The sequence below is a fragment of the Telmatherina bonti genome (genome assembly GCF_933228915.1).
Source record: "Telmatherina bonti genome assembly, chromosome: 18".
Taxonomy (NCBI): domain Eukaryota; kingdom Metazoa; phylum Chordata; class Actinopteri; order Atheriniformes; family Telmatherinidae; genus Telmatherina; species Telmatherina bonti.
The window spans coordinates 14,917,805-14,941,855 of NC_136616.1; the positions used below are offsets into that span (position 1 = coordinate 14,917,805).

Here is a 24,051-nt window from a genome sequence, read left to right on the forward strand (position 1 = left end):
TGCCCCTCTCAGCTCTTTGCCCATATTCGTGTTTTCCGGGTGAGACGACATGTATGCCCCTGCCAAGATGACGATGGTAGGAACCGTCCACCGAGCTTCAATTTAGCTCTTCAGAAACCTATGGGTGACGTCATGGAGGCTACGTCCATCTCTATATACAGTCTATGGTTCCCTGTGGCATGGGACCTGTATGAAGCGAATACCCGTCTGCTGTGTACGTGGCTGCTAATGTACAAGTTAATGAAACGAGTTAACTTAGCACGTCCCGTTTGTCCTGATCATTCCTGCACGTCTGCAAAAAAGACAAAACAAGACACTAGGAAAGACATTTCAACTCCTTGCCCCCAGTGTTGGCATTGCTGGTGAATGAATGTTTTGCTGGTTTAGATTTTTGTGTGAAGGTTTGATCACGGCAGTCTTAAAAGATTTAGGGACATATTTTGTCACATTGATCCAATCCAGTTCAGATGTTTCAGTTCAGGAAAAAATGTCCTTTAAAAACCTGGTTGGGATGAGCTCTAAAATAAAAGCTGAAAGTGTAGATCAGGGGTGCCCAAGTCCGGTCCTTGAGGTCTACCATCCTGCTGTTTTTAGGTGCAACCCTTCTCTAACACACCTGAATCAAATAAGTGGCTCATCAGCAGGCCTCTGCAGAGCTGGATGACATGTAGAAGAGGAATTCAGATATTTGACTCAACTGTGCTGGACAGGTTTTGCATCTAAAAGTTGCAGGATGGTAGATCTCGAGGACTGGACTTGGACTACCCCTGGTGTAGATGAAGCGTTGTACTGGTTAACTCAGAGAGCTGAACAGGACAGACACTTTCTCTGTAGATGAGACAGCATCAATTGTGGGAAGGGTATCATGGCTTTTCTCTTGAATGGAAACTGTTTTTATTTCTGTTAAGATACTTATAATTTAATCACAGCAGACAGTTAAAGGAATGCATGGTTCAATGACACTATGAGCCTGGCTTATTTCCTGTACACGTCAGTGCGTCAAGTAAGTCCTCTGTCCAATCAGAGCCCTTCCCAACCCGCCAATCGAAAGTGGAATTAAGTGAAGGTGAAGGAGAATACATTCAGAATTATTTAATTCCTAAATATTAATTCAGAATTTGCAAACTTCATGTAACTGTAGCCAATGAATACCTTCTTTTTTTTAGAGGTTTGAAGGCTGCTTCCTGACATTTTGACAAACAGCATCATAGGATATACCGATAACAGTGATTTCTTAAACTCAGTAAGAGCATTATCTTACAAACCAAGAAAATTTCTCCACAGCAATTGTTTAGTCAAACAGGGTACACCCTGGACAGCTTGCCAGTCCATCGCAGGGCGCCAGGTGGAAGTGCTTTCTCTGATCTTTATTAACCAGCAAGAGATGCTTGATGTTTCTCTCACTTCAGCCATTTTGTTGTTGACACATCCTCCTGTTTGGTTTTCATTTCGGGCTAAAACATAACCGAGTTTTCCCTTCGCTTTCACCGCCGTGGCTGACAGGCTGGTTTGCTTGAATTATGCTGGAGGGAGAAATGCGTATCCAGCCTGGGCTTTCACTAGTAAAGGAAGGCATTGGGCATCACCAACATACGTGTGGGTGACAACCTATATACATAACATGGAAAATATGTGTTTGTACTTTCCATCCTGTATATAATGGTTTATAAATGGCCCTGTTGTACTCTCCCTTGTCCTTAACATTTCCTTTCATTTCCCCTTGAACGTTCTTTAATGTTTCTCTCTTCTCTCTTATCTGTATCAGGGAATGGCTCATTATTTATTCATGGGTGAAAAATGTCAAGGAAATAGGGGAGATCAGAGTGCACCATGAAAAATTCAAATATGAATTTTGTGCCTTTGAAAGCCAAACCATTCCAGTAATAGTTGGGCAGGAATAAAGAGCACTGGTACATTAACCTTTGCCAAGAAGTGGACTGGCCTTTAGCTTTTTGGTCATCCATCCTCAACAGATTGGCAGATATGCTGAACAAATATAGTTCTAAGGGTTCAAACTGCTCTGGTGTCTCCCACGGGATCACAAATTTGATTTAGAAATATTTCTGTTATTGTAATGCTCCCTAAATACACATCAGTCACGAAGTAAAGGTATCCTCACAAGGATAAAGCCTAAATCAGCTTATGATGCTTTCAGTTATTCTCTTCCATAATCCATTTTCCACTGCAGACAGTATCCACTCAGGGTGGACAGAAACAGCTATTTGTCACGTCAACAACAGAGACGAGACGGTTTACTTGTTTGTGTTTGTAATGTTATATTAATTTATAGCTACTTAAGTCCAAAGCCCACTGACTGATAAGTTTGAAGAAATCATCGCTGGGTTCAGCCGTGTTATCTGTTCCTAAATCACATAACCAGCAGCAGGAAAGTCTCTCACTGGCTGCGCTGGATGCCAGCAAGGCGAGAACTTTCCATACAATAAGCACAAAGTTGGCAACTCTCACAAGACTTCAGAATAAAGGCGAAACTATCACCTGACTGAGGTGTTGACATCAGTGTGTAATGTATCATGTATAAAAACCAGTCAATTAGCTTAAGGCTAATGTCTATGGAAAATGCCATTGACAAGCTAGCAGTTAGGATGTGCAAACGGATTAAAGAGATCAAACAACTTTGTCCATCAATGAACTCTGTGTTTATTTACAAATTTACTAGAAAGCTTACAAGTAAATTTTGTCTTATCAAGAAAATGAAAAACATCTTAAAGACACACTACAGAACTTTTGCCATTTTCCCCGTCCCGTGCTGCCTATCGACATTTAATTCAGCATCCATCTTGCATCCTACCTGACCTTTCTCCAGCCAACAAAAGACGATCTTACCATGACTGATGTTTTGTCACTTTCTCTCTTTTTATCTTGTAATTCTTTGCTGAGTCAGCGATGTTGTGTGTTCAAAGCAGCCTGTGAAATACATACAATAGATGTAACTCTGGCATCGAATGAGTCCGAAAGACTGAAGTGGAGAAAACTTGCTGCTTCACAGCAAGAAATCTTGCCAGTAGAAGGATGCTTAACCATCTTTGATAACATATTGTCACAACTTAGTAATTTTTTTTAATTTTAATACTTAGTGATGCATCATGAAATTGAATTGTGAGCTCATTGAAGATGCACCTAATAAGTAAAATATCAGTCATCCCCACAAAAAATAAGAAAGAAAAAAGAAAAATAATACTGTGCTAGACTGCATCGTGTGGCTTCAGTGTTTACTTTAGTTCTCGCTAATTGTATGTGCAACTCTGGCATCATATTCGAAAAATGGTCTCATTTGGAATAACAGCAGTCTGAACATCTCTGTTCTTCTCTGAAAGTTTTCTTACATATAAATCCATCGTATTGTTTAAATAATCTCAGTCAAATAATACATCGCGCCCTGACCACCTGCAGGTCGGACAAATGCAAGAGGGATTGTGAATTCATAAGATGAGATTGCTGTGTGACAATTAGACTGCAATGAGCTACATTAATAAGTGAGCTGGTCACAGATGGTCCCAGGCAGCTTTGTATTCAGTTAGTTGTTGTGAATAATCCAGTGTGCCTGTGAGCTTTTTGAAAAACTTTCTCCTCATTTTTTCACATCTCCCCTCAGAACATGCTGAAAAGTAACATTCAAACCACCTGAAAAATATTTTCCTTTGAAAAGAACCAAAACTCACCTTGTAAAACGAGAGAGAAAATCTTTTCTCTGCAAAAATCCTGGACTGTCTCCTTTTAAACAATCTCTCTGGCTTCTGGCAAGTTGGAGTGTTTTCTGTGCTGTTGTGTCTGAATCTTTCATGATACCCTGGCTCAGTGTTATGTAACAGCCTGGCGTAGATGGCTGTGATGTGTTACAGCAGCCATTACTAATTTACAATCTAGCTTAAAGGGGGAGAAACAGATAAACTAATTTTACACAGATCCCAAAAAAACCTGCTTACACTGGAAGATGGAAAAGCTTCCTGCTTTTCTCATTTTTACTGCTTGAAATGTCCTTTTGTTACAGTGACATTTGCTTTCCTTGCATGCTGTGAACCATTTCCTATTAGACACAAATTCAAAGGCATATTGTAAAAACTGAAGTATGAGTCATTTTGCAATCGTGCCCTAATGTTGAATAGTCTCCTTTTGTTTTGTCCATTTAGGACAAAAGGAACTTCTAAAGTGTCTGACATAGGGGTGTGAGGGAAATGTACTTCGATTGTAGTGGGGTGGGGTCTCTCTGGATTGGGTTTCAGACGCCACCGACTTATATTTAGGGAGTTTGGATGCCAGGTTTCGGTAGATGGAAAGTATCAGAGTAACATATCTTTGTGTCTGGATGACAGTTTTCCAAGTAAGAACATTACTTTGTGACAAGATTCACTGTGTGACTCATTTAATCTGTTAGGGACTTAGTCTTATTCTTGTTCAATGTATATTTAAAAAAAAAAAAAAAAAAAGCCATAAGAACACTTATTTATGTAACATATAGAAACAAAACCAGTTGTTTTCTTAGAAAATGAAAATAAAAAAAATCTTAAAATCTGCACAAAAAAAGAAAACGAACACTCCACCAGTAAAGTACACGTGTGCATAAATGATACATCACATTTTACCACAAGTGCATTTGTGTACTTTTGTATGTCTGAATATTTAAACTCCTTGCACGAAGTACTGTGCCTTTTAAGAGATGATAGCGGTTTGCTTGTTTGCGTCCCTTGGGTTATCCCTGAGTGACTTACATCACAAGGTGACACACACACACAAATGTGTGAATCATCACTTTCACACTGAAAAACATGCTAAAAACAAATGGGTGGGGCAAGAAGTCTGAAAATTCTTTCTTTATTTGAAGGTAATTTTAAAACTAAAACAAAGTTTTGAATGCAGCTCAACAAAGACAAGTCAACTATTTAATTCTACTAGATCTGCAGGTTTGTCATCGCTGAAAGTCCCCACTAAGATAATCAACAGTAATCAGGGATAAATTATCAGTGAAGATTTTTTAGATATTCAGTCTCGATCCAAAATAGAAACATAGCTATAATTCACAACTGGAAACTACATGCAACATTAAAGTATTTCATCAATTAACTGTACACAGCAACTTGATTTTTTAGCTTTATTTAAAAATAATCACTTAAAAACAATATACAGTACCAGTTTGGACACACTTCCCCATTGGCCTTAATGGGAAAGTGTGTCCAAACTTTTGACTGGTGGTGTATATATTGAAAATTCTTTCAAAAATGTAATTTTTTTATTTCTCTGAAGTGGAGATAAGTGAAGTACTGTTTAGAGAAGCTGTTAGCTTAGCTAGCTAGCTTGTTAGCATTCCTCCATGGTTCCAAACAGACTGGCAAAAAAGACAACAGCTACTTATGAGCACTTCATACTTATAGCAGCTGCTCAAGTACTCCTGTAATACACTATTCCCATTAAAAGCTGGCACAAGTCCATGTGCAGTGTTAAAATATGGTAATATAACTTTTATACCATATATTGAATTCAGTGTGTCCCGTTCAAGTTTTCTGAAATACAAGCAAATCTATCTGTGTATAACTGAAGAATACATCTTTAGACAAAAACTTTAGGCATGCTTCCCTGGATCAGACTCATATTTATATTTATATTATTTAATCAAGTTTAAATAAAAACAACCACTTTTGGGTGCTTGGTTCAGCCAAGAGGTAATAAAACTTATTTCAATTCTTAATTATTTTTTATGCAGTTTTGTATCTACCAATTATGAAAGTCAGACTTGGGGTGAGCTGATTCAATTATATCTTGCTCAAATGTATGAAAATTAGCATAGGGGTTGTACTTTTTCATTGCCAAGAAGGAGGTTTGTTATTATTGCTGTTTTTTTAAAAATTATTTATATTAAGCAGGATTACATCTAGAAATGTACTGCAACAGTCATAAAACCTGAAAGAAAGATGGTTCATACTGCAGGTAAATAGAAACTCAATAAACAGTGGTATAGATCCATATAATTCCTAAATTATGCATTTAATTTAGTTTAATCAAAGAGAAGTCTGCATCTTTTATATGTAACTTGCCAGACTTTCAGTTGTCTGCTTTGCCAGTTCAAAGCACAGGGAAAAACTGGAGAAGTAGGTCTAAAAGTCAATAAAAGCTACACTTAATAAATGACATTACCACTTTTTCTTTATTATTCACAATTTCCCCTGTAGTTTTGGAATATAGGAACATACCACTGACATTTTTGAAACAGAATGCAAATTTGTGCCATAACACAAAAAACCTGTAACTGCTAAAAAAAACAAACACCTCAAAATGTCCATTTTTAAAGATGAAATATAATTCTATGTCCCTTAGAGACTTTTAATATATATTTTCTAAATGGTCATAGTTCCTTGTGGTCATGATTAAAATACAAAACAGGAGTGAAACTGATAAATTCAAATCTCTGTGTATATAGTTTCACACAAATAAGCAGCCTGAATAAAATCAAATTTTTGTTAAGGTATTTCATTCAACATAAAAAACTAACTAAAACAAGATCCCATGAGAAAGTTGATTAGTGTTTATATTGGACGTTTTTTTTGTTTTTTTTTTTACATTACAGTATTTACCTTTTTTTTTTTTTTTTTAATACACTTTTTGTTTTACAGTGTACAGGCAAAAGAAGCACAGCCATGATTACAAAAGGCACAAAGTGGCCCCTTCCTGCAGTGTTTATATGAGGTGTGACTCTACTTAAGCATCTGTGGTTTGCATCATATTGTATTAGAGTATCATTTAATGTTAAGGATAATAGCAGATGTATCACAATAAATTATTTAACACAGTTATTTTTAACTATCTCGGCCATTCCAGCTGCCTTTTGTGAGGAAACTAGTTATCAGCATCTCAGAAACAACAGAAATATTTTCATTTTTTCTTAATAGCACCAAAGATAATAATTCAGAAATGCTAGCACTGAGGACGACTACCATTTAGAATATTTTATATATATAACATACTCTGTTGTTACAGAATATCTGGTAATATTGAAACAGTAAATGCAGATCCCCATGGCACTACAGCGTTAAACACTTTGCTCTCTCCCAGCTGATGATTTTGGTGCCCCAGCCAAGCACAGCACGCCAGAACACGTTTTTGACAACTCACCATGATACCCTGCTCTCAGCTTGGTCACCTGACAAGCTGACAGTGACTGGGCATTGGGTGAGAGTGACTGGGCACTGGGAGACCGAGCCAAGCAATTACACTGCTGACCTCTCACTTGGCTGTGCACACTCACACTTCTGGATGGGTCGGGGGATAGCAAGGGAACAGATGGGAGCGAGTAAAGGGGAGTCTTAATGGGGAGTGTAAGAGAGGGGAGGAAAAGAAGACCGAGTGTGAAATCATGAGGATGATTGATGGCATGTGTGTTAACCTGAGTGTTTGGTGTCTTCTTCCAATTATCTGCAAAACCTGCACTCTTTTTGTGTCCTTCACACTCTCATTTCTATAGCTGCAGGACTCCCTGACTTCCTCCCACAGCTTCACCTCTCTCCTGAATAGCGCTGCTAACTGCGCTGTAAATACGGATGACCTTTTAGGAATAGTTAGTCTGGCATCTGCTGTTGTCATGTCAGTTCTTCTCTTCAAAGCATGGTTGGTAATAACTGCCACTTCTGCAGGGTTACATCAGGTTTCCGAAGCAACATGTTGGTGTATGGTGGCTTTTCACTGATATTTGTTTCTGCTTTCAGACGGCTGTTGAAAAATGTGGTCGTGCACACGACACTCTAAAGTGTAAATCATTTGAGTTCTTTTGTCCCCTTGAGCGGCTGCACGGTGGCGTAGTGGTTAGTGCTGTGGCCTCACAGCAAGGAGGAGGCTCAAGCCTTGGTTTGGGGGAGGTTCAAATGGTGGAGTTTACATGTTCTCTGCGTGTATGCGTGGATTCTCTCCTGGTACTCTGGTTTCCTCCCACCATCCAAAGACATGCATGTTAGGTTAACTGGTTACTCTAAATAAGTGGTTTCCAAACTTTTTCTGCAGGGCCCCTTTTCATTGACGACAATAATGTCGAGCCCCCCTCCAGTCTCATGAACCAAAGAAACATACTAAGAAATGCGTCTTTAGTTTTACTGGCTGTATTGTAGGTAACTATAACTAAAACTGTGTCAGTATTATGATCCAATCTTCTGCTTCAGCGTGAAACATTTTAAACCAGGAATCTCTGCAAACTACTTCAGGTGAGTGGCGTTTTCTGTGAGACGATACTGCTTTAGTCAAACAACTTTGCTCTATATGATAGTTGGATAGTTTATTTCTAAAGTAACCTGCAGGATGAAAAGTCCCCATGTGGTGTTGTCACTTGTTTGGCTTCATACTTTATTAGATTAGATAATATTTTGGTACACACAAAAACTGCATTCTCATTAGTACCCACCATTGATTGTTACTATTTCTGGTCAAGCAGGGACAGACATGCTTCATGATAGTTTGTTCTTTTTTTATTACTTGAAGTCTTTCTTGTTCATTTATCATAATTTCCTATCATTACTTTTACAAATTTGTCCAGTGCCAAAAACGCCCAAGTTTTATTTAGCCTTGCCGCGCCTTCCCTGTGATAAGCCCCCCAGTTTGGGAACCACTGCTCTAAATGGTCCTTAGGAGTCTCTCTGTGATGGACTGTTGTACCCTGCCTTTTGCCCAATGATTGCTGCCATCGGGGTTTCCAACTTCCCTGCGATGGAACAAGTGGTTAAGAAAATGGATGGATGCCATATTGAGTGATCATGGGTTCTCTTTTGGTGGCTCTGAAGTACAAAGCAAAAGGTCACAACACAAATCTCAGCAGTGTTACTTTTTTTCTAGTGTGGGATCATAAATTGTGAGTTCTCCAAGCAACTGAGGGTAGACACAAAAAAACTAAAATGACATTTGACTTTTTGTACTTCACGTTGAAAATAGCCTGTTCTGGGTTCTTAAATGAAATTGTTTTCAGTTTTGGTGTGAAATGTTATGTTCTCAGTTTTATAATTGAGCTCTCTATGATGTTTGGATGTGTAATGTTTTCTGTTTTCCTATGTTTTTATATATTTTTTTCTGTCTTGTATTTTGTGAAATGTTTTGTACACAAGCCATTTTTTTCTGTCACATGTGTGAACATAAAGGCATGATATGTGTTGGGAAACATAATTTTGTTGGCAGCTCAGGACCACAGGACTGTTTTGCTCATAGTTACAGACCCAGCTCTTGTATTTGGTTGATTCTTTATTGTAATTATGCTCCTTTACATTAAATCTTGGAAAGACTGTTTCACTGGAGCCACATTTGTGAGGACAATCCTTTAATGGGATGAGCAGCAAAGTTGGGAATGTGGGTTGGGCTCATAAAAAATCTAGCTATATCTTGCATTAATTTGATAATTGAAAAGAAATTAGACAAATACTAGCAAATTTAAAGTTTTAACCTGAATGGTATGCGGAAGAACCATACACAGCTATAGCAGCATGGCACCTCTCTTTGTGATCGTTATTTGCGTTGTCACACTGCTGTTGGATAACATCTCGTTCTTCAACCAGCATTTAATAATAATAATAATAATAATAATAATAATAATAATAATAATAATAATAATAATAATAATAATATAGTGGCTTTTAAGGCATTCCAATTGATTTATTCATTCCTCATTCATACTTGGTGATGTGTATACATTTGGAGCCACAGCTGCCGTAGGGCAGACTGGTGGAAACAGCCACTCCCTACCAGCGGCCTCTGTGATCATAACTGAAACGTTCATATATATTTATACACCAGCTGTTACTGGAAGCAAAGCAGTGAAGTGTCCGACTGCCCAAGGAAACACAACAGATTGACCCAGAAAGCCAAGCCAGCTTTATTGATAAAGCACTTTCTGACAGCTACTGGTGAACAAAGGGCTAAAAAAGAAAGAAAGCGGGATTCCAACTGTCAGCTTTCTGCCATTGGACGTCTCACTCTACCACCTGTGCCACAGCTGCAATCAGCCTATTAATGGTTTTCATGTGACGTCGCTGTATTTCAATGGCGCCATCTTTATGACGGTCTTGAGAATACCAAGAATCATCTGAGAATACACCATCTAGATTCATCCAGTGCCAGATATTATTATTAGATTACAAGGATGTTTTGACATAAATTATAATCATACCTGTCAAGCCCCCTGTTTTGGCCAGGAAGCTTCCATTTTTTGCCTGTCTTTCCCATGTTATTTTTTTTAACTGTAAACCTAAAAAAGGGGATTTGCCTGTGTAGGGGGATGGATTGTAAATGATATAAATATTATTTTCGGCAAAAGATACATTAGGTAAATGTTGGGCAGATTTCAGAGGACTTGGCAATTCAGATGATAAAAGACATAGATTAAACTCTAAAATAACAATAAAAATAGAGTTCTTTTTCTCTAGCAGAGATATGCGAACAGTTAATGGCGCTAGGTCCTGAAGATGGTGTCTGAAGCAAAACTGTGATGTCAGTGAAACTCATGAATAGAGTTGTGTTAAGGCCATAAATTCCCATTACAAATACCATGCTTGTTTAGCAGCACATCCACCAGAGGGCAGTACAGAGTTCAGAGTTAATCTTCACTGTTGGGACATCAAATTTTAGACAAAAGCAAACAATGCAACTGTGGGCGAGAACACCATCATGATCCAAATCAACTGTAGGAAGGTGGTCTGGATATTAAATGCCTTACAACTTCTTACTTTTCATTCTCTGGGTGTTGGTTAGCTATACTCACTGACACTGTCTCCAAAGTTTTCAGTGATACTACTACGCTTTTTGCGTCGGGGTATATCTACAAGAACCATGAAGACATTCCAAATTCCGCACATAAAGAATGCATAAGATGGACAGAAGGCTCCTTGTCGATCTTTAGCACATAGCATGAATGGGCCTTTCATTTCACAAACATCAAGCCCAAACTTATCCCACGAGTGTTTAAAGATGATGAACAGAGGACTGCAAGGAGACCATTCCATCTTGTCCACGCCCAAATTTTAGGGCTATACTCCATAAACCCTGCTTACTAGGGTTGGGTGTGATCAACTTGGAGGACAGTGTTTGGCCCCATGTAAAGATATGGGATTATCAGTGACAACAGAATCTAATCTTGCAACATCTCACTGCATTGAGATTGCTTCCAATTATGAAAATCCTTGGTTTTCCAGTTAGCCAGGTGCAACCCCACACAATCACTCTACCTCCGCCAAAAGCTATCACAACACTAGCTGGCAGGCTCCAGTCAGGCACTTTGAGGGCACATTTACATCAGCCATGTTGATTCAAATCCTAGTTGGCTTGCTCGGATACAGTTTGGGGAAATGTGAATGCGCGACATGAATTCTGATTTGGATCAAAGACTCGGACTCGGTCCACCTACAAAGGTCCCATTTTGTTTCAAGCAGACCAAATTCAGGAAGTGGTCTACGGAACAAAGTTCACAATCTTTACTCGCATCGCGGGTAAACACAATCAAAACCTACACACACAAGTAGTTCATGGTCAGAAATCTGATCATCCAGACCACCACGATCAGATGCAGCTGCATATTTTCTTGCCTCTGGTGGAGATGAAACATGCGTTTTAAATGGTCTGACTTTTTTGAGAACTGCAATGTGAACACAATATCGGTCACAAAATACTGTTGCCACCCCCACCCAAACTGAATCGAGTCCAAGCAGACTATTCTTAGCAAACCATCCTGATGTGAAGATACCCTAATAGTTAACAATACCCGTTAGTCAAAACAAGAGCCAATAGCAGAATCAGCTGTTTGGCATTGGTGGAGAAGATTTGGCAAATTTGTATTGGGCGCAACTCACACACTCAACTCTGCTGCTCATCCCAATTTTCCACATAAATGGTAAACAGGCTTTCCAACGGTGTGAGATTTATTGCCAAGTTATCACAACAAAGAAATCATCACCCAAACACAGATTTCATTACATTTATTTTTTATTCAAATTATCTTAGTATGATCTTGATTATAATGACAAAAATCACCAAGATACCTTAATGGTAGCTGAATCTCCAGTCCCCAAATGTATAAATGAAAATTCTCAATGATGTGTGTTATTGTTTGAATGCACATTTTGTGGATATTTGAATGGTTTTACTGCTGACATGACTATTTGTATATGAGGTTCTCAGGTAGTGCTGACCCATATGGAGCTTATTTTAAATGTGATCCTATTTTGCCTCCTCTGAAACTCGGAGGCAGTGACATTTGTGCTTTTCTCTAAAGCGTTGCCTCTTCTTGCAGTTGGTCACAAGTGTAGCAGCAAATGTCTTTCAGGTATGTTGAGGTATGCTGCTTGTGTTTCAGAGCTGGGCTGTGAAATACAGATTCTCCTGCTGACGCAGAATCTACTAATTGTTCCACTTCTTTCACTCCTTGACTGCAGTTTAGTTAAAAAAGAAATGAAATTACTCGAAGTAAGAACCCACATGGCAGACCAATGAAGACTGAACTGCTTTCAAAGTCCAGTAACAGCAGCAGCTTGGGCTGTGCCACATTAAGTTCCATTTGTGAAAAGAAAAGTAAGTGTATGTTGTATGAAAAAAAATATATTTAATATTTTTAATCCATTTCTAACATGTCCATCCATCCCCACAATCATCTACTCAATCATGCCACCTTCGCTGTGAGTATAAATTCACCCAAATCATTTAATAAGAAATTGTCTGAGTTTGGACATTCCCATTGGTGAGGCTTTAATAGGAGACTCTGTTAAAAAAGAACTACTTAAGATGATTATAATTTAATCTATGAACATTTTGATACACTTAAACGGTCATATAGTATCGCTTTTCCTACAACGGTCCATATTTCATAGCAGTCAAAACTTTTTATTTTGTCTTAGCTCTTCAGAAATATAGACATCTGAGACAGATCTTTGAGTCCCTTTGTCCTTTACGTATCTAAATAGAAATATCAGCTTCACTGTCCACATAATCGCTCCATGTGACCTTTACGTTGACATGGCTTTTAGGCAATACATCCAATGGAACAACGGCTCCAGACCTATTTTCCTTGAGAAACCCCAAAATGCAACTATTAAAAAGCCATCCTGGATTACCCCCCAATGCACTACCTTGGGCTGAAACCATGCTTGGTTTTATGCTTTTGATTAGTGAGATTCTCACCATGAAGTTGTGTTCTGGTGGAGTCCTGTACTTTAATGAAGCCAAAAGTAAATTAAAACGTTTAGTCTTACTATATTATGATCATCTGCTCTGTGGTGTTTCTCAGACATGTTTAATTCATTCAATGCTGCAAGACAGTCAAGGTTACCACAAGAGAGATGAAATGCTCCATTTATTGTAGCTCCATCTTTTACTTTATTTTACTTTTTAATCCTGGTTAGGAACCACTGCAATAGAGAGCAATGCAGAGTCAGGAGGTCAGTTTCAGAGAAGAGTGAACATGGTGACAGTTTTTTGCAACCTTATCTCACAGATATACATTATTTTCAACTCTTATTTATATGTTCGCAGCACATAATTGTAAAAAAAAATGCATTCCCATGTTGCAACTTTCACACAAACCTTAACATAGATATAAGGAGGGAACTAACGTGCGTAAGAAAAGACAACAGAAAAAAAACAAAACAAATGTTAAAAATAAAAACTCCACACCTTCACACAAAGTTTAGAGGTATAAATCAACTAAATGAACTGTTATTTTATATATTTTCTCAAAAACGGAATAAATAATAATAAAATCCAACAGGCTGAAACTGACACATAGTTGTAAAAATGTGTTACTGATTTAGACACGATTTTTTTTATTTGTTTCATAAATACTAAAAATAATATATTGCCTTTTATAATTTCTTTCAAGATGAAAACAACCCTCTGAAATCCTTGCAGGTGACCTCAGAAGGTAAAACTAAAACTGAAGCATAAAACAGACAAGAGAACAAGTTTTTTTTCTTTTCTTTTTTCATGATTTGGGAGAATTTAACATTCCACCTAAAACGAGTCCATTCCCATCAGCAGCTATCATCTAATCTAACCTGGTCAGTGTACAGACTCAGCTCTGTAATCCCAGAGATCAAAGGAATGGATGGCATTAATCACTGTCTGCAAAGAGCAACGTATGACACACTGAAGCACTATAAACAGAGTCTGGCTATTTGTGCTGGTGCTATGGGGCATTTGGTTGCTTACAGTATGAATCCATTTCGCAGAGCTGCTTTGCAACCTGCTACAACGCTTCTGACTCACTTCAGGCGTAACCTCACATTTCAAGCAGCAGTCAGATTTTTAGCTCCGACAGATCTGATACTGAATTATGTGCAAAAGTTATAAGAAGTGAGAACAAACGGAAAGCTTTATGCAACTGTGCAACAGGTTAACGCGCTGTGTGGAGGGAAGGGGGTTTGCTTTAGGCCTGTATGCTTCCAGTGAACATGTGTTAGTACGTATGTGCATGTGTGCTGCATCTTTACTTTTGCAGAGTGTGAACTCCTCTCCTTTTCCACCACACCTGTTGCAGCGTCTCTTCCCTTCGACATAGCTGGTTCAAGTTCTGCCCCTCTTGTTCATCTGGAAGCCCTGCTGTCTGCCCTCCTCCCATATCTGCTATGAGGCCTGTCAATTGTTGGCTTTGGTTTCACTCAGATTTAGAAAGTGCAAGGCAGCACCACAGCGCTGGTGCCTTTAAGGCCCTGAAACTGAAAAGAAATGCCAAAGGTTTACACAAGTAAATGAAACTGAAAGTATGTTTTAATGCTTTTCTGGGATTTTGAAATGTCCATCATCATAAATATCAGCCAGTTATAAAAAATCAGCAATCACGGATTTAAATGCAACTTTTATTTTATCTGCCTTTCGCTCCACCTCTACCACCTCTTTGTGTCCCTGTCGCTCCGTCTAGCTTGCAGCCCAAGTTCTGGATGAACTCGATGATGAGGACATTGGGTTTGGACTGGTGGATGAAAAGAAAGGCTCTACTGTTGCCAAGAAGCTAGGTGAGCCTAACAGAGACACTGCTGGCAAAAAATTATTCTAATTTAATATAGACGCTTAGGTTTTTCAAGGTTTTTTTCCTCTTGTATTAACAAAACTGTTCATTTCAGTCAGTCCTGTGGTTGTGAAACAAACTAAGCTCATGTATGGAAAGGTCATTTATCTTAATTAAAATTGTTTTGTCCAATTTAATCCACCGCCACATGAGAATTATATAAAAAAAAGATTTATGATAAAGATGAATTTATTTCTACAGGAATATAAAAATCTGCCAAAAAAGGTCAGCATAGCAATATCTGGACCAACTCTGCCCTCTAGTGTTCACAGAATAGTGTTCACAGAAGATATGGCAGCTTTCTATTAGCCATACAAACCCAATGACAAGTGGATGCAGGCAGTGGTGTAGCGGTCGCTCAAGAAGTGGGTATACTCCAGATTTTGTCCCTTTTTTTTTTTTTTTTTTTTTTTTTAAAAAATAAACAGGAAAAAATAAGCAGAGAAACACTGTTTAAAAAAATGTGACATAGAAGACTACTTTGTTTTACTTCAAAAATCCATCTGAATATTTACTTATTGTCACATAATTTCTGCTCTTTAGTCTCAGAACCCCAGCAATGCTAAAAGGCATATTTGTCATATTACTCAGACTTTTTCTGAACAGTGTTAAATAAAAAAAAAAAAGAAATCCAAATGGACGCCAGGAATCGAGGTTTCCCAGTTTGTTTCCCAGTGGAAACAAATTAGACGAAACACTATTTTCAGCCCTTTTAATATTATGTAACATATTAGATCATGTATTAACATTGACCAAACCTGATTTTAAGCATTTTTACCATCTTTACATGCAACAGTCTGGGTCAAAATATAAACCTAAGTAAATAAGTTTACACCAGGGGTGCATGAGTCCGGTCCTCCAGATCTACCATCCTGCAACCGTTGTCCAACACGTCTGAATCAAATAAATGTCTCATTCCCAAATCAAATCAAACTTTATTTACGTAGCACTTTTCGTACAGATACATTTACCAGGCCCCTGCAGAGCGGGATGGCATACAGAAGAGGGATTTCAGCTATTTGATTCTGGTGTGTTGAAAAATGTAGCATCTAAAATTTGCAGGATCTCCTCCCCACAGATTGGTGTCGTTGATGTCAAGGATGTAAGCAAATGTTTCTATTACATCCACATAAAACAAGCAAAAGCTGTTTAAATTGTTTGCAACTGTGTTGTGCGTTTTCAGATCCTTCAAAGGGACATTGTGTAAGAATTACTCAACCAATTATGCATTCTAGCGCCTCAACCTCAAGCTGCATTTAACTTGACAAAAAGCCGGCATTTACAGCGACTTTGAAAGCAACTCTAACCGTGTAAACATCCACTTCTGTACCAACGAGGCTGGTATATTTTCTGCTGTTATGCTGCCCAGTGCTAATGAGCAACACTCTAACAAAACCAAACAGAAAAAGTTGGCTTTAGGCCAACTGTTGACCTTCAAGTCGAGGATAGAGCTACAAGTTCAGCATCTCTTTTCAAGTCTTTCCTCCTTTTAAGCTCCTTTCACCAAGTGAATGCTAGTTTAATGTTGATCCTACCTTTTTTGGGTGTTCCAGTTTTTTGTCTTTTAAGTAGGGGTGGGTCCTGGAGAGGAGGGTCTGCCGGATAGTCGAATCTCGGATTGAGGAGGAGCAGTGCGGTTTTCGTCCTGGTCGCGGAACAGTGGACCAGCTCTATACCCTCTTTGGGGTCCTGGAGGGGGCATGGGAGTTTGCCCAACCAGTCTACATGTGCTTTGTGGACTTGGAGAAGGCGTTCGACCGTGTCCCCCGGAGGCTCCTGTGGGGGGTACTCCAGGAGTATGGGGTACCGGACCCCCTTGTGCGAGCGGTCCCTGTACGACAGGTGTCAGAGCTTGGTTCGCATTGCCGGTAGTAAGTCGGATTAATTTCCGGTGAGGGTTGGACTCCGCCAAGGATGCCATTTATCACCGATTTTGTTCATAACTTATATGGACAGAATTTCTAGGCGCAGCCGAGGTGTTGAGGGGATCCGGTTTGGTGGCCTCAGGATTGGGTCCCTGCTTTTTGCAGATGACGTGGTCCTGTTGGCTTCATCTGGTCTTGATCTCCAACTCTCACTTGAGCGATTCGCTGCCGAGTGTGAAGCGGCTGGGATGGGAATCAGCACCTCCAAATCTTAGGCCATGGTCCTCAGCCGGAATAGGGTGAATCATATTTGATTCTGGTGTGTTGGAAAATGGTTGCATCTAAAATTTGCAGGATGGTGAATTTCGGTGAACTCAGGCACCCCTGGTTTAGACGGTAGGAAGAACCACTGCAGGGTTTGCGGCCTTCTGTTGAGGGTTTTACATGTTTTTTTCTCTTTAGTTGTAATTATGTTTCACATACTAATAAATTTGATTTATTTAGTGTAAAAATGATTCTTCCAGAAACTGTTTGGCGACTTTGACAGCAATTTTCTACTTGACAAACCTCCTAAATCTGAGAAAACTCTCCTTGGTGCCTGTTTGATAAAACTGTCAGCATGCCACACTGTGTCCATCTGCCATACTGTTGAAATAAACAAAAATAAAGAAATAAATGAGTAAAATCACATAAAAATATGTAGGTTTTCTGAATGATATATGAATAAAGAAGACAACGCAACTTGGACATAATTCACTTTCTCTCCTCAGGTCTGGATGAAGTGGACAGCATCTACATCTTTGCAGATGATGAGATTATTGAGTATGATGGAGAGCTGGCTGCAGATACAATTGTTGAGTTCCTCTATGATGTAAGTAATGTATGACAAAGATCATGTCAACATTAATCCCGCTAAAGTTCGAGAAATGCTGGTTATTTCTCTCCTGTACTTTTGGTGTTTTGTTTTAGCAAAACTGCAACTAGATGGGATATGTGTTGGATGTTATTTTGAAGAATTACAGTGAGATCTTGGTGAGTGTGTCTGTCTCACTCGCCCTTTCAGGTGATTGAAGACCCCGTGGAGATCATTGACAACGAACGTGAGCTGAAGGGTTTCTACAACATGGATGATGTCATCAGGCTGGTCGGCTACTTTAAGAGCGAGAAAACATCTCGTAGGATTGACTGAGCTGCAAACACAACTCTCCCTCTAACTTAAAACATCCGTACGAACCTAAAAGTTTTCATCTTCTGTATGTTTCCAACCCAGATTTCATGGAGTATGACGATGCTGCCGAGGAGTTTCATCCTTTTGTCAAATTCTTTGCCACGTTTGACGCCAAGGTTGTTGGATATAAAAAGAATTTTAAAATGTGAAAACTGAAAGTATTAAAGTAATATTTTTGTGGCATACATTTACCATGTGTTTGCTCTCATTTCTGCTTTTCAGATTGCCAAGAAGCTGAAACTGAAGATGAATGAAGTGGATTTCTATGAACCATTCATGGACGAACCTGTCACCATCCCTGGAAAGCCCTACATTGAGTCGGAGATTGTTGACTTCATCGAAGAGCACGACAGGTGAGTCTGTCGGACACTGACCTAATCAATCAAGTATATCTACTGTCCCGGTTCGTAGAAGTGTGTTGACCCAGTAGCAGAACAGAGAGGCAGGAAACAGACTATTGCAGGGACACAATTTAATCCAAAAACTTAACTGAACAGAAGAAAGGATGGAGAAATCACAGGCGAATAGAGACAAACGAAAACAATGAAACAGCAATTGAGAAAAGAAACCAAGGGGTATCAATACAGGGGAAACAATGAGACACAGGTGGAATATATGAGCTAAAATGTCCAGGAGAACTTCACGAACAGGAAGGCTGGACAGAAATCACAACTTTAAAATAAAACAGGAAACAAGAACCAAAGACATGCAAAAAAGTCCAGAAACGGAAAAAAGTCCAGAATCCGACTAACTACCGCATTGCCGGTAGTAAGTCGGATTCGTTTCCAGTGAGGGTTGGACTCCACCAAGGCTGCCCTTTATCACCGATTCTGTTCATAACTTATTTGGACAGAATTTCTAGGCACAGCCAAGGTGTTGAGGGGATCCGGTTTGGTGGCCTCAGGACTGGTTCCCTGCCTTTTGCAGATGATGTGGTCCTGTTTGCTTCATCTGGTTGTGATCTCCAGCTCTCGCTTGAGCGATTCATCAGCAATAAGTAATAGCATTCCTTACATTGTAAATTCAGACATATAATGCTAATGATATATAAACAAAAACATATTTAAACCAAAAAAAAAGTGTGCCATGTTTTATATAGTTTTAAGTCTCAGCTCACCACCAAACAGCAATGTTTGGAAATAAGCTTATTAAATAAAACGAAGAGACAAAAGGATAAAGGAGCCCCAGTCCAAATAAACAAAAGAGAGGAGCATTCACAAACCAGCCACGCAATGAGCTGAAGGATCCGGGATGCTCCCCAAACCGAAAAGATCAAATCAAACAAACAAAACCAAAAACTGGCACTAAAAAGCAAAGATCTGTGTGGTTGGTGGAAACCTTCCTGGGCACTGCCCACTCTTGGCCCTTTATATACATTTAGAAAAAAATAAATAAAAAAATTATATATACATATATATATATATATGTATATATATATATATATATATATATATATATATATATATATATATATATATATATATATATATATATATATATATATATATATATATATACTAACATGATCCAGCATAATTTCTTCACACTCTTGTTTCTATGTCTAAAAATTGGTCGAATAATTACATTCTATAATGTTTCAGACCCACTTTAAGGAAGCTTCAGCCCCACAGCATGTATGAAATCTGGGTAAGAAAAACTAAAGTTTCTGTCAAACATAAATTGTGATCTGCTAAACCGTACAGTTTTAATAACTCCAACCGGTTTTATGTGGAGTGTACAAAAGGTCTATTTTTGTGCACACAGGAGGATGACATTGATGGAGAGCACATTGTTGCCTTTGCTGAAGAGGATGACCCAGGTACATTGAAAGCTTTATACATTAGTTTTCATATAATTCTTCCACCATTAACATCTGACTTGTTAATAATTCCTTAGATGGTTTTGAATTCCTGGAAATCCTGAAGGAAGTGGCTCGTGAGAACACTGATAACCCCAACCTCAGCATCATCTGGATCGACCCTGACAATTTCCCCCTGGTTTGAACATTTTCTCCTGTTTTCATCCTCTTCTTGTTTGATGTTTCTTCTTCTTTAATGCTTTCCCAGTTATCATTCTTGAACTTATCATGCTCTTTCCCCTGTCTGCTTCTCACTTCCAGCTGGTTCCATACTGGGAGAGAACCTTCGGTATTGACCTGTCCTCCCCACAGATTGGTGTCGTTGATGTCGAGGATGTAAGCAAACATTTCTATTACATCCACATAAAACAAGCAAAAGCTGTTTAAATTGTTTGCAACGGTGTTGTGCGTTTTCAGATCCTTTAAAGGGACATTGTGTAAGAATTACTCAACCAATTATGCATTTTAACGCCTCAACCTCAAGCTGCATTTAACTTGACAAAAAGCCGGCATTTACAGCGACTTTGAAAGCAACTCTAACCGTGTAAACATCCACTTCTGTACCAACGAGGCTGGTATATTTTCTGCTGTTATGCTGCCCAGTGCTAATGAGCAACACTCTAACAAAACCAAACAGAAAAAGTTGGCTTTAGGCCAACTGTTGACCTTCAAGTCGAGGATAGAGCTACAAGTTTTTCCCTTTTCAAGTCTTTCCTCCTTTTAAGCTCCTTTCACCAAGTGAATGCTAGTTTAATGTTGACCCTACCTTTTTTGGGTGTTCCAGTTTTTTGTCTTTTAAATAGGGGTGGGAAAATCGAATCGAAAGATCGAATATTGGGATTTTTTGCTTCACAATTTTAAAATCAATTTTTTTGTTTAAAATTTATTTTTTAAATACATAAAAATAATCTACCGAATTACTACCTGCCCATTGTACATGTAAGCCAATCCAAAGTTCTTTGCTAATGGAAATGTGTCAGATTACTAATCGAGGTCATAAATCATCAATGATAACACATTTATAAATGCAGAAATTGATTTTGGACAGTAAACAACTGAAAATTTTATACAATGTCCCTTTAAAGTTGGTCATGTAGTTATGTATAAGACTCTTCAGCCCATTAACTTTTCTTCTCCTTCCATTACTTACTTTCATATATTGCTATCATGAATACATAGTCGGGGTAAGACTAAATGTACATTGTTACGGACAATCAAGTTTGTTTGCAGTGACATGATGTTGCTCTTCCAAGCAAACACCAATTGCCAAAAAAAAAACTTCCTACAACCTTGATGCCTGAATTATAAAACGCCTTTCCATTTATATTTATAATTCAGTTCATGCATAAAGTAGTTAAAGTAGTACACAGCCATTTTCAGATCACCCATAGCACAGGAGAAGACACCCACCACTACTATCCATAAGTTTTACCATTCAGTGGTAGATGATTGTTCAGATACAACTTAAATTCTTATCTATTCTAGTCATTTAGCAGATGCTTTTATCCAAAGCGACTTACATCTGAGAGTGAGAACACCACAAGCAAGAAATCAAACAGTAGAGGACATCATAAGTGCGACTTGTAGCCAGAGCAAAATCTTAATTATTTATTTTTTTTATTAAAGTTTTTGTTCCCTTCCCTCCCTTCAATACTCCCTTTGTTAAAATACGAGCCACAATTAATCCCACAAGATTGTTTTGGGTGCAACTTATTCAGTGTTGAAAGTTGCAAAGAACGTTAGCTTAACAAGAGTTAAGCTAACATTAGCTTAACAAGAGTTTTTTGTATGTAACTTAACAAGAGTTAAGCTAACAGCAGAACAGCTGAGTCTTTAGCTTGCTCTTAAAAGTAGACAAGGACAGTTTGGTAGATCGTTCCACCATCGAGGACCAACCTTTTTGTAAACTTTGATAAACAAATTAACTTATTCATAGTGACCATTGATTTGATGTTAAGCTTTGTGATTTAGACCCTTTTATACGCAGACATGTGCACATATATTCTGCGATCTTCTTAACTTTGTTTTCAGGTAGTAAGCTTCCCCATCAACCAGGAGTGCACTGTACATTTGTAAAAGCATCTCAAGCACCACTGATTTAAATAAGATACATGAGTGCAACTGTGTATTTAAAGAAACGATCTGAAATTTTTTTTTTCTTTTAAATGGGATAATAATTCCAACATAATTACACTGTTTCTGCTTTTCCATTGAGAAGAAGTGCAAACATACTGATGAGAAAAGACAGCTAGTTGTATTTAGAGAAGAATCTGATGTGTTTCAGATTCAGGTTTTTTTTTTTTCCCCTTAAGCAACTTCGTGTCGATGAGTGCAGATGTTTTAGACATGTTTCTTTCTGTGTTCGGGGCTCGTGTTTGTCAGGCTGACAGCGTGTGGATGGAGATGGATGACCAGGACGACATGCCCACAGCCGATGAGCTGGAGCAGTGGATCGAGGATGTTCTGTCGGGAAAGATTGACCCAGATGATGATGACGATGACGATGACGACGACGATGATGACGACGATGACGACGATGACGATGATGATGATGATGACGATGATGACGATGATGACGACGATGACGATGATGACGACGACGATGATGACGACGACGATGATGACGATGATGACGACGACGATGATGACGATGACGACGACGATGATGACGATGATGACGATGATGACGATGATGACGACGATGATGATGATGATGACGATGATGATGACGATGACGATGAATAATTATTACCATCCTTCTCTACATGTCAGCACTAATGAGAAAAGTCAAAATGGAACTCTTTACTTCAAACACCTGCAGTGAACAGAACCGTCTCTGGTTCGTGTTTCCTTATGCAGGATGGACAAACACTTTTCATGGGAAACGCTGTTCGTTAGCGAAGGAGTTTTTCAGTAAATCAGCGACCTTTTCCCCCTGATCATGAGCTTATCAGCCTAAAATGATAAAAATATATTGTTTTTTTAATGTCCTTTGCTCATCTCTGATGTCTGATACTGAATGAAAAACAAAAAGGCAAAATTCCCAAACATTTCAGCTCATTGTCACAGATGGACTTCAGTCCTTCTCTGCTTTTCTTAATTCACTGTTCCTCTGTTTCAGTGGCCTTTTCTAACACCGTCTTGAATCATTTTTAAAGAAAATAAACCAAAGCTCACTGGACAGTCTTAAGATCAATGCAGTCTTGGTTAAGTGATGTTCTGGGTAATAAAAGTTACAACATTATTCCTGCTCTCATATTTAAAAAATAATCATGACACGTTATTAAATCAATGCTTTTTGTACTTATTTTTGTTTATATGTGTGTCTGTGTATGTGTGTGTGTTTGATCTGGAACGCTTACTTCAGCTTTATGGTAAATTTGTTTAAGTTTACAGTGATTTAGCTGGTAACTGTGTAGCTTTTCCTCACATTCTGCTCTACATGCAGTTTTACCAGTAATGATAAGAGAAACATGTGGAAACTTTATAGTTTCAGGCTTTCCACTGTTCTGTTTACATGTAACTTCTTACATGACGTCCACTTGTTTTAGATTTACTGTTATTTTTCTACATGTTTAACGTGCCTAACTAGAGGTCTTGTTGGTAAATTCACTTTTAAAAAAGGGCAGAAGTACCATTAAGTCATGTAAAAAGATGGTGGAGAATTTTCATCTTCATATTTGTTGACAGTCATACACCGATAAGTCATATTTTGTACAGATATAAATGGTGTTTTATTGGATTTATGCTACAAGGTAAAGTCATTTGTTTCATTGAACAAATGCAGTTTAGAGCTTCAAGATGAAATTGCTAATTTTGTTTGCAGCAAACATGTTTTCAAAAAGATGATTTCGCCCAACAAATGACTCATTTTCCTTTAAAACTTTAACAATACAGCAAATACTGATGCCACGATATTCGTCCATAAAAACTCAGTGTTGTTAGTGAGAACATTGTCGATACTACCTACACTAGGAGCTATAAACACAAATACAACTGCAGACTTTAGCTTGTAACTAAAAGGGAGACCTGTTTATCAGTGCAACTTACCATGATATAATTCATGCAAACA

At 38.4% G+C, this 24,051-nt stretch overlaps 1 protein-coding gene across 2 annotated transcripts in view; it reads left to right on the top strand.

The window, feature by feature from the left end:
• Positions 1–23,249, top strand: part of casq1b (calsequestrin 1b) — a 35,616-nt gene extending 12,367 nt beyond the window's left edge. The window contains exons 2-12 of one of the 2 annotated variants that reach the window (XM_079257930.1): positions 12,263–12,295; positions 14,882–14,975; positions 17,664–17,764; positions 17,957–18,068; positions 18,164–18,237; positions 18,344–18,474; positions 19,723–19,768; positions 19,886–19,940; positions 20,018–20,118; positions 20,241–20,315; positions 22,362–23,249. In XM_079257930.1, coding sequence (XP_079114056.1) covers positions 12,263–12,295; positions 14,882–14,975; positions 17,664–17,764; positions 17,957–18,068; positions 18,164–18,237; positions 18,344–18,474; positions 19,723–19,768; positions 19,886–19,940; positions 20,018–20,118; positions 20,241–20,315; positions 22,362–22,724 — 1,185 coding nt within the window. In that variant the 3' untranslated portion in view covers positions 22,725–23,249. The remainder of the gene's footprint in view (positions 1–12,262; positions 12,296–14,881; positions 14,976–17,663; positions 17,765–17,956; positions 18,069–18,163; positions 18,238–18,343; positions 18,475–19,722; positions 19,769–19,885; positions 19,941–20,017; positions 20,119–20,240; positions 20,316–22,361) is intronic. The other variant, XM_079257931.1, reaches the window with a different exon arrangement.
• Positions 23,250–24,051: the final 802 nt, after the last annotated feature.